This window comes from Chiloscyllium punctatum, chromosome 13 (genome assembly GCF_047496795.1).
Source record: "Chiloscyllium punctatum isolate Juve2018m chromosome 13, sChiPun1.3, whole genome shotgun sequence".
NCBI classification, from domain to species: Eukaryota; Metazoa; Chordata; class Chondrichthyes; order Orectolobiformes; family Hemiscylliidae; genus Chiloscyllium; species Chiloscyllium punctatum.
The window spans coordinates 84,515,007-84,530,109 of NC_092751.1; the positions used below are offsets into that span (position 1 = coordinate 84,515,007).

Genomic DNA, 15,103 nt, shown 5'->3' on the forward strand with positions numbered 1-15,103 from the left:
TCCTGTTGCTTTAAGGATCTGTCGATATGCACACAAATGCCCTTCTGTTCCTCTGTGCTTCTTAAGGTCCTATCGTTTGTGTTCACCCTTGCCTTGATCATTGCCCTAAAATACATCACCTTTCAATTTTCAGGATTAAATTCCATTTGCCATTGTGATGGTCAACAGATGCAGAATATTTGGAAATTTCAGAAAGCTTTTGATAAGGTCCCTTGCAAGGTTATTATAGTGTACTGGCTAACACAGAAAACAGTAGGAATAAATGAGTCATTCTCCCATTGTCAGACTGTGGCTATTGGGGTAGCAAACATCAGTACTTGGGCTGTGGCTGTTCACCATACATGACAATAGCTTGGACATGGGGACCAACTGTATACATCCGCATTTCCAGATGATACAAATCCAAGCAAGGTGGTGTTTGGAGGAAAATGTAAAATACATTTGGAGGACTTGAATAGGTTTAACGATGGGGCAAGAACCTGGCAGATGGAATATAATGTGGGAAAATGTGAGGTAACCCACTTCAGTAGAAAACAGATATGCATCATATTTTTTAAATGGGGAGAGGGTTGGAAAGTGTAGACATGCAAAGGGACTTGGGTGTCCTTGTCAATAAGTCACTGAAAGCTAACAGGCAGATGCAGCAGGATAGGCAGAAGACTAATGGAATGTTACTATTTAACGAGTTTCAGTACGGTAGTAGTGAAGCCTTGCTTCAATTGTAAAGCTTGGTTAGACCAGTGGTTAACTCTGCAGTTTGGTCTCATGTCGTCAGAAAAATTATTATTGCCTTACGAGAGTGCACCATAGGTTCACCAACCTGTTCCCTGGGTAGCAGGACTGCTTTACAAAGAAAGATTGGGCAAATTGGGCCTGTATTCTCTAGAGATTGAAGAATGAGGGGTGACCTCATTTAAACTTTCAAAATACTTAATAGTCAGGGTCAATTCGGTTAACATTTGTTCCCCCCCTATTCGGAAAGTCTAGATTCAGGAGATAATATTTTTAAAAAGTGGCCATTTTAGATCAAAATGAGAAATTTCTTATTCAGAAAGTGCCGAATCTTTGGAATTCTCTATCCCACAGGCCTGTGAAGCTGATCTGTGATTACAACTAAAGTAGATTTGGTTATCAATGGTATAAACAGTTATGGGGGTGGTGTTTTCAAAAGGAAATGTAGTACTCAATCTGCCATTATCATTTTAAATAGCAGGGCAGGCTCGACAGCCTGAATAGCTTACTCTTGTTTCCATGTAGGTCAGCTTCAGTGTGGCATGCTTGTACGCACTGGAAGCTAAAATACTAATACACAGGGCAGTTTTGCAGACAGAAGGAATATGTGCACACATTGGATGTCACCTATTTTGTTGAAATGGGAGCATTCTCTTATACGTTTCTCAGAGCAATAGCATGACAATTAAAAAAAAAGTTGGTTTTCCCCATAAATTGGTAAATGTTCCTGATAAATGCAAGGCAAAAAAGCTCCAATGAAATGCCTTTCAGCAATACTCCAATTCTACCAAACATCTATACAGGACATAATGCTTTCATATTTCTGAGCTAAACTTAAACGAGGGTATAGTGGAGTTGCTGAAGTAGACTGGGACTGGGACTGGGACTGGGGTTTAACAGAACCCTTGAGGTTGTGCTGAGGGACAATGGCAGATGTTTCAACTTTTTTCCTTGATAAGGAAAGATCTTACATTACATAACTTCACTTTTAACCTTTGTTCCTCTGGGCTGCTATCACCAAAAATCTCAATTTTCAGAAATGCAACCACACCTTCAAGTGGGGGCTCTCTCCAGCATGGTCTAAAAGGGCTTTACAGATCTCAGTCTCCTTGAATTCTTATCAACATCACCTTCAAAAGATGTGTCACACTGAGGATAAGGATTTTAAATTAAATATGGTGAGATTTTCACATGAAACTTTTGTTCATTTCTCTCTCAGTTGTGAACCACAACAAACGAATTGGGAAAGATCAGTTCTGCACACAAGATTTTTTACCTGGAACATGGAAAAAAAAACAAGAAATCTTGGACTTAAATCAGCCTTTAGCCCCATTACTTTCCCTCTAGCAATTATCTCCCCTTTATTATCTGGTATTTGTAAACACTATTAATGTTCTTTACTGTGAAGAGTGATGCCAGGTATTCAACTCCTCTGCCACTTCCTGGTTTCCTATTATTCCTCCAGCTATACTGAGGAAGCTGTGTTCACTTTCGGCTCTCTCTTTAAATATAAAGTCCTCACTGTGTTTTTACACTACCTGCTAGCTTGCCCTTTTTTGTCTCTATTATGTTAATTTTTAAATTTTCCCAATCTTCTGGTTCACCACATTCTAGGTATGTTTTCTTTCAATTTGATACCATCCTTAACTTCCTTGGTTAACGATAGTTGGTTTCTCCAAGTCCTAGAATCCTTCTTTCCCAATGGGATCTCTCTGCTGTCTAAACATTTGCCAATGTTCCCCAGCTGCCTGTTCTGTTAAATCTCTTTCCCAGTCCACTTCAGCTAATCCACTCTATCCTTGTTTAAGTTTAGCACAATTATTTCCAAACAAACTTTCTCACTCTCAAACTAAATGTTAAGAGCTACAATGATAGATACGTGCATAGGGAGCCAGTTGTTTCTCTGCTCATATACAAAAAACTAAATCCTCAAAAAATATATTCCATAGATCTAACAAACAATTCCAATATGAACAATAAACACACTTATTACAAAGCTTTTTCACTGTGCAATTTTATTTTTCAGCAATTTAAACTCAAAACATGACAGATAATCAAAGACATCAGCCTGAAGTGAACAGATACAACAGTAATTTACTGGTCTCAACACAAGGTAAAACCTCGAATGTATATTGTCCAGTGGTTTTTGTAAGCTTGCAATGAATGTATTTACGAAGCATATCTTTCATTTCAGAAGTATTTACATTATCTTACACAGATCTAACTGACATTTCCATTCTAGAAAAATGAAACATAGATCACAAGATTACTGCTAAATCTGAATCTCTCAAAAATGTACAGGTGAATTAAAAAAAAAAATCAGTGAACAAGGACCATTAAGGGTGAGAAGTCCAATGCATAGCTCTATGAGGTAAAGTGTTTAAAGCTCAAATTAAAAGTCTTTTCATGGTAAATAGATTAGAGAAAAAGTTCATTTACAAAAAATAGAGAATTATTAGAACTTGGTTAAAGGATACTGTGATTTAATGACTAAGGAGCGAATGATAGAGTGAAGAAAGACAGAAAAAATGCTAATCACAGGTCCAGTGCACAAAGCAAATTAGTGTGAAGTGTTCATAACTACTGTAAGCATATCAAATCTTCTAAGGTAGCTGTCATTGTTCACCAAGGCAAGTGCCAAAGTCCACGTCAGCAGTGAATACTGCTTGTGATTTTTTGAAACAAACTTCTCTCTGATGTAGACACGTCATCATTCAGGCAAATTATTTTCCTATTCAGTGCAATTCAATACTTTCAATGTCAAACAGTAAATATAAAATTCTCTCTCATTCCCATAATTTTATGAATGATGCTCTTCACCAAATCTCATGGTCCAAAGGCATTCAGAGGATCATCAAAAATGTCCACAGTTTTGCTGTCTGCTGTGCTGACAGGAACTGCAGCCTGCTTTGAACTGGACTTGGGTTTGGATTGTTTCTTGCTATTGGAGGAGGGTGTGGCAGAAGCGAAAATATCATCTAAAACAAAAAAAAGCAATTTAAGCAAAAGGCCCCAAAATAAAAACAGTTTACTATTCAATACTGAGAAGCAAAGTTGATTGCAGGAGAAATGAAAGTGCACTCATTGTGCAACTCCTACTGGCCGACTGTGTTAAACAGCCCAGGTTGGTACTACCCTCAAAGCCTCATTGAGGGAATGCAGCAATCCCACAGACAGCTGGGAATCACTGGCTCATGTCTTTCCAAAGTGGAGCAGCAGCATCTGGGAAGGCATCGAGCACCTCGAGACTTACCGTCAGGAAAAGGTGGAAGCCAGGGAAAAACAGCGAAAGCTGTGGGCTGTGCTTTTCCAGCACCACTCTATTCTAGATCCTGCCACGCCAATGCCCCACCCACCTTCTGCCCCAAGTGCAACAGAGCCTGTGGTAGCCCCACCAGTCTGTACAGCCACCCACAGACTGTCAGAGTGGAAGAGTCATCCTGGTCTGCAAAGGACTGCCAATGAATGAATGAATGATGTTAAACAGTGATCTGCAACACATGCCCCATACCTGACCTTCAAAGACAGCGACATAAACAAGAATAAAATCCTGAACAAAAGAGTACCCCTTAGCAAAGCTACTTAAAATTAGATGAAACATTTGATTTATTCATACAACCATGAACTGAGGGGTAGAGAACACTCATTCTTCCCACTAACTAGCTAGGGTTCAAAGGAACAAAAGTAATTTAAATAGTCCCTCAAAATATAAAAGGGCATCATTATGGAGACTAGGTAAGATCAGCAGTTTCCTTTCCCCAGAGGACATGAGTGAACCAGATAGATTTTTTCTTGATAAGTGACAATGGTTTCATGGTCATTATTAAAGCTTTAATTCTGGATTCTTTATTGACTTGGGTCCCCATAATATTAACCGAGTTTCTGGATTAACAGTCTAGCAATTGTACCATTCGGTCATTGCCTCCCCATTGTGGATTCAAACCCACTCAGTGAATTCAAAAGGCTCGGAGAGAAAGTGGGGATTAAAGCGGACAGCGAATGAGCAGAACATGATTGAATGGGGCTTTGGAACCAATGGTCTTTCACTACTCCTAAACTACGTAGTTGTCACATGAAAATACAAGGTAGCGCCTCAGCCAACTCGAGGTGGTAGTCAGTAGGACACCATTTGTCCTTGGCGTTTCTGTTCACTACAGGAAGTAGAGTGTGATGGGGCAGAGGGCCTGTGGGTCTAGCTTAATGCGCATCATGGAACTTTTATCATCCTTAACTTCTTTTTTTAAAAAAACAACTTTTTACCTGAGGAAAGATGTAAGCTCAGAGGACAAATTAAATGCTGTTACATGCAGGAGTTGGCAACATTGTGGTAGTGTCACTGACTCGTAATCCTTAAGGGATCTTCCCCCAGGGAAATGGGTTTAAATCCACCCACAGCAGCTGTTAGAATTTGAATTCAATTGATAAATCTGGAATTGAAAGTTAGTCTGAAGAGTCAAAAAACTAAAAAGGAGGAAACCTGCTGACAATACCCAGTCCAGCTGGCCTATACGTGACGATGTGGGTACATCTGAACATCTCTCTGAAATGAAGCACAAGCCACTCAATTCATATAATTAGAGATTGGCAGTAAATGTTGGGCTTCCCATTAAAGAATAAAGTGTAACGCTACCCAGCTGCAAGGTGTTGCACTCAGGAGATGTGTACAGGAGCTTGTGTTATCATAGAATCTATACAGGGTGGAAACAGGCCCTTCCACCCAACAAGTCCACACTGACCCGAAGAGTGACCCATTCCCCTATTACTTCACATTTACCCAACCTAATGCACCTAACCTACACATCCCTAAACACTATGGGCAATTTAGCATGACCAATCTACCTAACCTGCACATTTTGTGGGAGGAAACCGGAGCACCCGGAGGAAACCCACGCAGACAAGGGGAGAATGTGCAAACTCCATACAGACAGTCGCTCGAGGTGAGAATTGAACCCAGGGAAGCTTGAGATTCATGAAGGCAGATTCATAAAAAAAAATGATTTATTTTTAAAAGTCACATTTACTACCCACCACTAGTAAAGGTAAAAGACTTCAGTTATCAATGAAGAACAAAGGGAGCGGTCATTTTACTTGAAGGGAAAATGTCCTATATCTTTTAAATTATGAGAAGTCCTGATAAAATAAATAGAATAAACCTATTTCCATGAGTCAGTATTTATTAATAGGGCTGTTGGAATATGGTATCCTCTTTCAGTAACTGATGGGAGTAGGGCCTATAAACGTTTTGAAAAGAAGTGGATGAATATTCAAGATCGAACATTTTTAGTGTATGAGGAAACAACCAACTGGAAAAGCTCAAACAGCCAGAATAAGCACGATGGGCTGAATTGCCTCTTTCTGAGCTGCAAAACCTTAACACTTCTAGAGTGATGAACCACTGTTTTTCAGATAGGAGGGAAGTTGGCAGTGGTTTTTAAAAGTTATTTGTGGGATATGGATGTTGCCAGCTGGCCAACATTTTTTGCCCATTCCTAGTTGCCCTTGTGAAGGTGGTGGTGAGCTTCCTTCTTGAACTGCTGCAGTCTGTGTTGTAGGTTGTCCCACAATGCCTTCAGAGAGGGAACTCCCGGTGTCCTCTCGGATTCAATATAAGGGCTATTGCTCAAAGACTTGGTCTTGGATATTGGAGCAAAAGTTTCCAAGATGATAGATATTAAACTCAAAAACTCAGCAAACAAAGATGATAACAGATTTCAGAAGAAAATAGGTTGTTTTAAATTTCATCTGCCATATTTTACCAAAGTGAGTGAAGTGATACATTTTGTTATGAAGCCGGAGGAGGGGAATGTAAGAAAAGTTGGACACTTTCGGGGGGGGGCAGTAAAACGCAGCAGTAGATAGACTTACACAGGTACTTGAAACCTGTTATAGGACAACTTGAGAAGACTAATGGAATTTACATTACAAGTAGAGGAATAGATCACAAAAGCAAGAGTCAAGATTAGGGACAATTGACGTGGAGCTGGAGAAGTACAGAAGGTCCTGAAGAAGGGTCCCGACCCGCAGCATGAACTTTCCTGTTCCTCGGATGCTGTCTGACCTCCTGTGCTCCTCCAGCTCTACATCAATTGACTCTGGCTTCCAGCATCTGCAGTCCTTACTGTCTCCTAATCAAGACTAAGACAGTGTTTAGTTCTGAGCACTATAAGAAGCACCCTAAGATCTTGGAGATGGTACAGGGGAGAGAGTTACTAGATTTGAACCAGTGATGAAGAAATTTGGTTACATAGAGAGTTTGGAGCTCTCAGAACAGAGATGGTTAAGGGGAGATTTAAGTCGCACCTAAAACCAAGAACAGTTTTGAGAACACATAAGGACAATCTGTTCCCAATGGTAGAAAGGTTAGTAATCAAGGAAAGTACATTCAGGTCAATTGATAAAAGAACCAGAGACAACATCAAGGAAGCATCTTTTACACAGTAAGTCATGATAATCCAGTATACATGAAGTGAGATGGAAGTAGATTCAGTATTAATATTAGAAAGAGAGAATTGGACTTGAAAGCACAACAGGAGAAAGGAAATAGAAACCAGAGAGTCAATTGGACTTATTGGCTTGTCACACCTGAGATGGGCCAATCGTTCTGGGCCACAATCATTCCATCACCTTTAATATAACAGAACATCCTAAAAGAATCAGAATCCCCACAGCATGGAAACAGGCCATTTGACCCAAGAAGTCCACACCGACTCTCCGAAGAGTATCCCACCCAGACCTATCCCCCCACACTATTACTCTACATTTCTCCTGACGAATGCACCTAACCTACACACACCCCTACACAGTGGGAAATTTAGCTTGGGTAATTCTCTAACTTGCACTTTGGACTGCGGGAGGAGCTGGAGCGCCCGGAGAAAACTCACACAGACACAGTCGCCCAAGGCTGGAATCGAACCGGACTCCCTGGCACTGTGAGGCAGCAGTGCTAACCACTGAGCCACTGTGTCGCCTACATCCTAAGGCAGTTTTCCCGTGTCATTCTTGAACAAATATACACAGAAACACACAAGGAGGTATTAGAACAAGTGACCAAAACTTTGGTCAGAGAATTCGGGATTTAAAGAGTTTAAAAGAAAGAAGAGGAAAGATTGAGTGTTGTAAGGCAAGAATTACACCATTCCCAATCTTGGATTTACGTACCCATATCATCATCAAATATAGACTTTGTTTCTACTTTCTTTCGGCTCTTCTTCTCCTTCGGAGTGACTTTTAAATCAGCGAATATGTCTACGTGATCACTGAAGAGGTCGATGCTCGCACTTCCCTCATTACTTTTCTTGGTCAATGTAACAGATTCCGTGGAAAACAAATCATCCTGGTAAAGTATCAGTTCAGGAGGTAATTATTTGAAAGACTTATTTAAAAAAGTAGGTAGCATTACCTGGACTCAGCTCCCTTACTCAGTGCAAAATATTGAAAGCATTCAGACCAATTTAGACCCAAGAGGCAGCTCTCTATAGAACACACACATATTCACCGACTAGTTGTCTGGTGAAACCCAGAATTATAATATTCAAACATATAAGGAGTCACTCCCAAAATTACTATGAAACCCACTACAAAGGCATGACCAGGGCACATAGCATGGTTACAGGTACATGATGGAGAAAGTGAGGACTGCAGATGCTGGAGACTAGAGTTGAAAAACATGCTGGAAAAACACAGGCCAGGCAACATCTGAGGAGCACGAGAATCGACGTTTTGTGCATAAGCCCTTCTTCAGGAATGAGGCTGGTGTGCCAAGCGGGCTGAGATAAAAGGTAGGGGGAGGGGCGCTGGGAATATGATAGGTGGAAGGAGGTGAGGGTGAGGTTGATAGGCCGGAGAGGTCAGGAAGAAGATTGCAGGTCAAGAGGGCGGTGCTAAATCCAGGGGTTGGGATGGAGATAAGGTGGAGGGAGGGAGGGGAAATGAGGAAGCTGGAGAAATCTACATTCATCCCGTGTGGCTGGAGGGTTCCTAGGCAGAAGGGTTCCTAGGCAGAAGATGAGGCGCTCCTCCTCCAGGTGACATGTGGTCAGGGTCTGGCGATGGAGGTGGCGAAGGACTTGCATGTCCTTGGCAGAGTGGGAGGGGGAGTTAAAGTGTTCAGCCACGGGGCAGTTGGGTTGGTTGGTTGGTGCGGGTGTCCCAGGGGTGTTCCCTGAAACGTTCTGCAAGTAGGCGGTCTGTCTCCCCAATGTAGAGGGGACCACGTCGGCTGCAACGGATACAGTAAATGATGTGTGTGGAGGTGCAGGTGAATTTGCAATGGATATGGAAGGATCCATTGGGGCCTTGGAGGGAGGTGTGAGCGCAAGTTTTGCATTTCTTGCAGTTGCAAGGGAAGGTGCCAGGAGTGGAGGTTGGGTTGGTGGGGGGGTGTGGACCTGATGAGGGAGTATGATCATTAGGTTTAGCCATGGTCATTTGGAGGTTAAGGAAAAGTGTGGAAAAGACCAAGGGCAGAGTTCAGCTCCTATGGAAGAAATGGCAATGTGCCACCCAGAATCTAAATAAAAGAAATTGACACTTGGCTGAAACAAAGCAGGAACCAGCTCTTCAGGACTTGTGAACAACTTGATTTATCACTTTTCAAAAAAGAAGAAAATGGGTAATAAATCTTAGTATAGAGACAGCACCATCTGGCATTTCTAACTTCATACAAGGCTTCGCTAGTCATCTATTTTCCAAATAAGGAAAAAGATTACCTCAAAGATATCTGGTGTTTTTGAATTCTCCTGTGCTGAGTGTTTAGTTTTCCCTAATTTTGGCGTACCAAAAAGGTCATCATCTTCCTCCTGAAGAAATGCCACTGGTTTGGGTTTCTTTACAGTCCGTTTACTGGATTGGAAAAGGTCATCCTCGCTTGGTGTGAAGATTGATTGGACTGGGTCCTCCTTGGGTAACAAGCCCTCCAGTGTCTTGACTGCAGGAGTTGACTCCTGTGTCACATTTGGTTTGAACAGATCACCTGAATCAAACAGATCTCTCGAAGAGCGTACTGGCAGTTTTGTGGAGGTGGCAGTGGGAGGACTAGCATCACTACTGGGTTGCTGTGAAGTTGGTGTCTTGGCCAAATGTGGCTTTTGGACGATGACTGTTGGTGAAATGTCTGCAATACCACTTGCTTCCAAAAGAACGCCATCAACTTCAGTTCTCTGGTCCAAATCTTCTTTCTCATTGGATTGCTGAGCTGCCAGTCTCCGTGCCACCCTGGTTGGAGGTCGACGTTTCTGCCCTACTCTTGCACGGCTCTAGGAGGTAAATAACAAATGACTTGGTAAATGTTGCTAAAAGAGGCGTTGCAAGATACCTGTCACAGCCCTTAGTTCAGAAGGCTCCATCTCCCATCATTCTCCCAGCCCACACAACTCCACTTCTCACAAAACTTTGCATGCTACTAATTCTACCAAACCCTTTAAATCATCTGCAACACTTCAAACAGATCACCCACCAACATCTAAGTTGATACTCTATGCACAATTGAGTGCTTCCTGTCACTAATCGCCACTCAATGAAATATTAATTTATATAAATTATTTGGATGCGAACATATAGTTAGCAAGTTTGCAGGTGATATCAAAATTGGAGACATAGTGGACAGCGAATGTTATCTCAGAGTACAATGGGACCTTGATCAGATGGGCTAATGGGCTGAGGGTGGCAGATGGAGTTTAATCTAGATAAATGAGGTTCTGCATTTTGGAAAGGCAAATCAGAACAGGACTAACACACTTAATTGGTGAGGTCCTGGGGAGTGTTGCTGAACAAGAGACCTTGGAATGCAGGTTCATAGTTCCTTGAAAGTGGAGTTGCAGATAGACAGGATAGTGAAGGCGGTGTTTGGTATGCTTTCCTTTATTGGTCAGTGCAGAGAGTACAGGAGTTAGGAGGTCATGTTGCAGCTGTACAGGACATTGGTTAGACCCCTTTCTGAATTCTGGTCTCCCTTGTATCGAAAGGATAAGGGTTCAGAAAAGATTTACAAGGATGTTACCAAGGTTGAAGGATTTGAACAAGGTTGGAGTCCAGAACTAGAGCGCATTGGTTTAGAGTGAGAGGGGAAAGATTTAAAAGGGACCCAACTGGCAACATCTTCCCAGAGTGGGTGGTGGGTGTATGGAATGAGCTGCCAGACGAAGTGGTGGAGGCTGGTAACAATGACAATATTTAAAAGGCATCTGGATGCATATATGAATAGGAAGAGTTTAGAGGGATTTGGGTCCAGTGCTGGCAAATGGGACTAGATTAATTTAGGATATCTGGTCAGCATGGACAAATCTGTTTCCATGTACATCTCTATGACTCTAAACAGAGACCGTGTCATCCCTCTTATAGATCCCATGATTACTATGCTGAAGAACAGGGGATAAAAACTGGTATCCTGGCTAATATTCACCTCCAAAGTAAAATTACAAAAGCATTAGCGATTCTTCATCAGATTGGTATTCCTGGGAACTTGCTATGTGAAACTTGACTGCCACCTTTGCTACATTACAACGGTGTCTGAATTTTGAAGTGATTAATTGGCTGTAAAGCAATTCTACATTTAAAACGAATATATGGTTAGTCTACACAACCTGTCCTCATAATTCAATCCTTTTAGCTCAGGTATCATTCTGGTAAATCTGTGTTGTACTTTTATTCATTTCACTGGGCACCATTAGTTGAGTCAGCACTTACTGCCCGTCCCTAATTGCCACTTGAACGAGTGCATGCTTAAGCATTTTAGCAGGACAGTTAAGAGTCAACAGCATTGCTGCAGGTCTGGAGTTATGTGGAGGCCAGACCAATTAAGCACAATAGACTTCCTTGTCTCTATGACAATATGTCCTTCCTAAGGTCTGGTGTCTAGAATTGAACAGTATTCTAAAGACAGCAAACCAAACGAGATCATGTTTTAGGTTTAATAACCAAACTCATCTAATTGTTAAAGAACAAATGCTGGCAGCTGTATGGCTTTTGTTTTGTTAACCCCTTTGGTTTAAATGTAATTAAAATTTAGAGAGAAACTAGATTATAATAAAGCATTGTTCAGTTTTATCTTAGCGCTTCAGGTATTCAAATGTATTTCAGAAAGCTGCCAAACACGACTGAACAAATCTTTGTTCTTTATTGTGTTCAGGTCTTGGCTCCTGCTTCAGTATATAACAAAGTTACAATTTAAGTTCGCTATTAAACCCATGGGGAGAAAATTTAAAAATTACAATGCAAAATCACAAAGTTTAACTAAATGCTCAACTTTTGCTACCTTATTAACACTGGGCAAAACGTCCACTTGTACTGGTTGGTCTAAACTCGCAGTGATGCCCTCGCCTGCAACTGATCCTGATGCTGAAGGTGTGGCTGCTCTCAAAGAGGAATCAGGTGAAGAAGGTGGGGTTGTTGATCCAGACGGAACAGCAGCTATCTTAGGTGCAGCTCCAGGTAGGAGGCTGGCTGGGTTAATTGCCAGGCTTGCCTAGAAGAGAGATAAATAGAGGACATGGGACATTAACGGACATGAAGTTACAGAACAGTCAAAATAGAAAGGCAAGTAAGTGGAAATAAGAGAAGCTTGTGCATATAGCTACCGTTGTATAGGTGAAAGTTGAAGTGTTGTTAGTTTTTAAGCAATGAAGATTTGACAGTTGTTTAATATTCAACAACTGTTCTTCGAAGAACTGCTTTCAAAGACGGCCCTCCCAACACTGAAGCATGCAGTTATATCGAACCAGGAAGGATTTTACAAAATTCAGTGTTTGCTGCTCCTTTTTATAAGCTGATGGAACATTAATGTAAAAATAGTAGGCTGCAGAAGAGAAGCAAAGTAATACTCAAACTGTCAAGCCACAATCTGCTGACTAGGTACAATATATCTCTGCTATTTACAGACTCTGCATTTCACTAATAATCCATCTTCAACCTGTTTCCTCGTCATAATCAATGCTAAACAATGGCTGCTCGAGGGTCAAAAAAACCACAAAGTTAACAGAGTACCAGATTCTATGCCATACTCTCCAGTTGGTCAGGGCATCAAGTTTAAGCCACATAGATAAGAGGACCCTTCATCTAATTCCTAATTATAATGAGATAGATGGGTTTTATTTCTGTGGCAATTCAAGTGCTGCAATTAGTTTTAATACCCCTGCAATAAGAAAGATGGGAAAGTAAATCAATAGGTGCCCTCAAACACCAAAAATTGCCTGTGTGAGAATGAGATCAGTCTTGGCTGGAACACCCAACACCCTCACACCATCCCGAGCAAGATATCAGAGCAAACATAAAATGGCACCCCAATACTTTGGAAAGGCCACAAGTTTTTAAAAATCCCACAATTTCTAATGTCCAGTTATAGGGAGTCAGCCATGGCACAGAGTACCTCAGAGCTTAAATACTCCTGATTTGAGTCCCACTCCAGGGCTCAAGTGCAAAAAATCTAGTGACACCTAGTTCAGGACTGAGGAATCACTGCACCCTGCCACAGTATGGTTACTGACCAATGAGGTTTTAAACTGAGGGAAGGTGTGAAAGATCACGTAGCAACATTTTGAAGACAGTGGAGTTCTCACTAGTGTAGTGGCCAATATTTATTGCTCAGAAGCAGATTATCTGGCCAGTTTTACAGGCTTTGGGCTGTTGTTGGCCCTATATTACACCAGTGACTGCAGTTCAAAAGCAACCTGTGGCTGTAAAGCACTGTTTAAAAAAAAATCTAGTGATCATGGTGAAATAAATGCAATTTGTTTTCCAGAAGTTGGTGGACCAGTATGATTAATTCTCAAAAGAAATTTCAAACTTTATATTTTCAGTCCCTTCCTTGACACAACTTTCCTTGACTTGACAGTTGTGAGCTGCTGATACAAACAGTGACAGCAGATGGAACGCAGCTGAAAAGAGTATCCTGTTTGATGCTGCTCAGCATCACAGGACACCATGCAGAGGGCGGATTTCCAAAGTTGCATAACAGCAGGTGGTGTGAAAGTGAAAAACAAGAATTTTATTAATTCAGAAATAAAATTACAAAACAGTTACTTGGAGTTTTCCAATCCGAGAGGAAGGCCCTTTTGTTTTAATGGGACCAGTGTTGGCGGTGAGTCGCTGTGGATGGATGGGGCAGAAGCAGGAAAGGTCAGTCAGTTTCAGCAGTGAACATTAAATACTGGTCATAAGTGTAAGGTGATTAAAATGTTCAATACCACTGTAATGCACTAAATAATTATATTAATACCTTTGTGATCACAGCCTTGCCCCGACAATGCCAAGGTCATTTACCATGAACTAGAACAGTACAGCACAGTACAGGCCCTTCAACCCCGATGTTGTGCCAGCCTTTTATCCTACTCTAAAGATCAGACTAATCTATATTCCCTTCATTGTACTAACTTCCAGGTGCCTACCTGAGAGTCGCTTAAATGTCCGCAATGTAATTGACTTGACCTCCGTTTCACGCACCCACCACCTCTGACATTACCACAAAACCTTCCACCAACCACCTTAAAATTATGCGCCCTTGTGATAAGACATTTCTGCCATGGGAAAAAGAGTCTCCAGCTATTCACTCTACCTATGCCTCCCAAATCCTGTACACCGCTGTCAAGTCACTTCTCACCCTTCTTTGCTCCAATGAAAAAAGCCCAAGCCTTCTCCACTTTTCTTCATAAGACATGCTCGTCAGTCCAAGCAGCATCCTGGTAAATCTCCTCTGTGCCCTCTCTAAAGCTTCCACATCCTTACTATAATGAGGCAACCAGTTCTTGGAGGTGGTAATTAAGATTTGAAAGGGGAAAAATTGTGGGAAATAGGCAATGAGCAGGGGAAAGCTGACCTGTTCAATATTATAATCTAGGCAATGTCTTCAGCTGTCATCCTGCAAATGCAAGCAGTAAAATGACCATTTTAAAGAGCAAGCAAAGTCCATTAATAATGGCAAGGTAATGGACTGAGTTATTTAAAGTTTATTTTGTAGAATGAGAGCATCTGTCGCACACCCTAACACCCCTCAAGAAGATGGTGGTGAGTCATCAACCCAAACTGCTAGACATTGGTGCACCTGCAGCACTGTTAGGAAAGGACTTCCAGATTTTTGATCCAGTGACAGTGAAGTTACAGCAATATAGTTTGGAGTCAAAATGGTACGCGCTTTAAGGGGAACTTCGAGGTGGTGGCATCTGATGCCACTGTGTTTCAGGATAGTAGAGGTATTAGGCTGTGTGCAGATTTCAACACAAATGTTGCCTCTGAGACAAGGAGGCATTTCTTCCTTCAGAGGGTGGTTAACCTGTGGAATTCTCTACTGTGGAGGCTGGGTAGCTGAATATATTCAAGAAAGGAACTGAAGTTTTTAAATATTAAAGGAATCAAAAGATGCGACGAGAAATCAGGAATTATG

General features: G+C 41.5%; 1 protein-coding gene across 10 annotated transcripts in view; it reads right to left on the reverse strand.

Moving 5' to 3' along the window:
• Positions 1 to 2,730: 2,730 nt before the first annotated feature.
• The window catches only part of washc2c (WASH complex subunit 2C), a 62,374-nt gene continuing 50,001 nt past the window's right edge, over positions 2,731 to 15,103 (reverse strand). For 7 of the 10 annotated variants that reach the window (XM_072583041.1, XM_072583039.1, XM_072583044.1 and 4 more), the window contains 5 exons: positions 13,747 to 13,812; positions 11,984 to 12,193; positions 9,441 to 9,986; positions 7,891 to 8,065; positions 2,731 to 3,710 (listed from right to left, as the gene is read on the reverse strand). In XM_072583041.1, coding sequence (XP_072439142.1) covers positions 3,559 to 3,710; positions 7,891 to 8,065; positions 9,441 to 9,986; positions 11,984 to 12,193; positions 13,747 to 13,812 — 1,149 coding nt within the window. In that variant the 3' untranslated portion in view covers positions 2,731 to 3,558. The remainder of the gene's footprint in view (positions 3,711 to 7,890; positions 8,066 to 9,440; positions 9,987 to 11,983; positions 12,194 to 13,746; positions 13,813 to 15,103) is intronic. The other 3 variants (XM_072583046.1, XM_072583040.1, XM_072583047.1) reach the window with 2 other exon arrangements.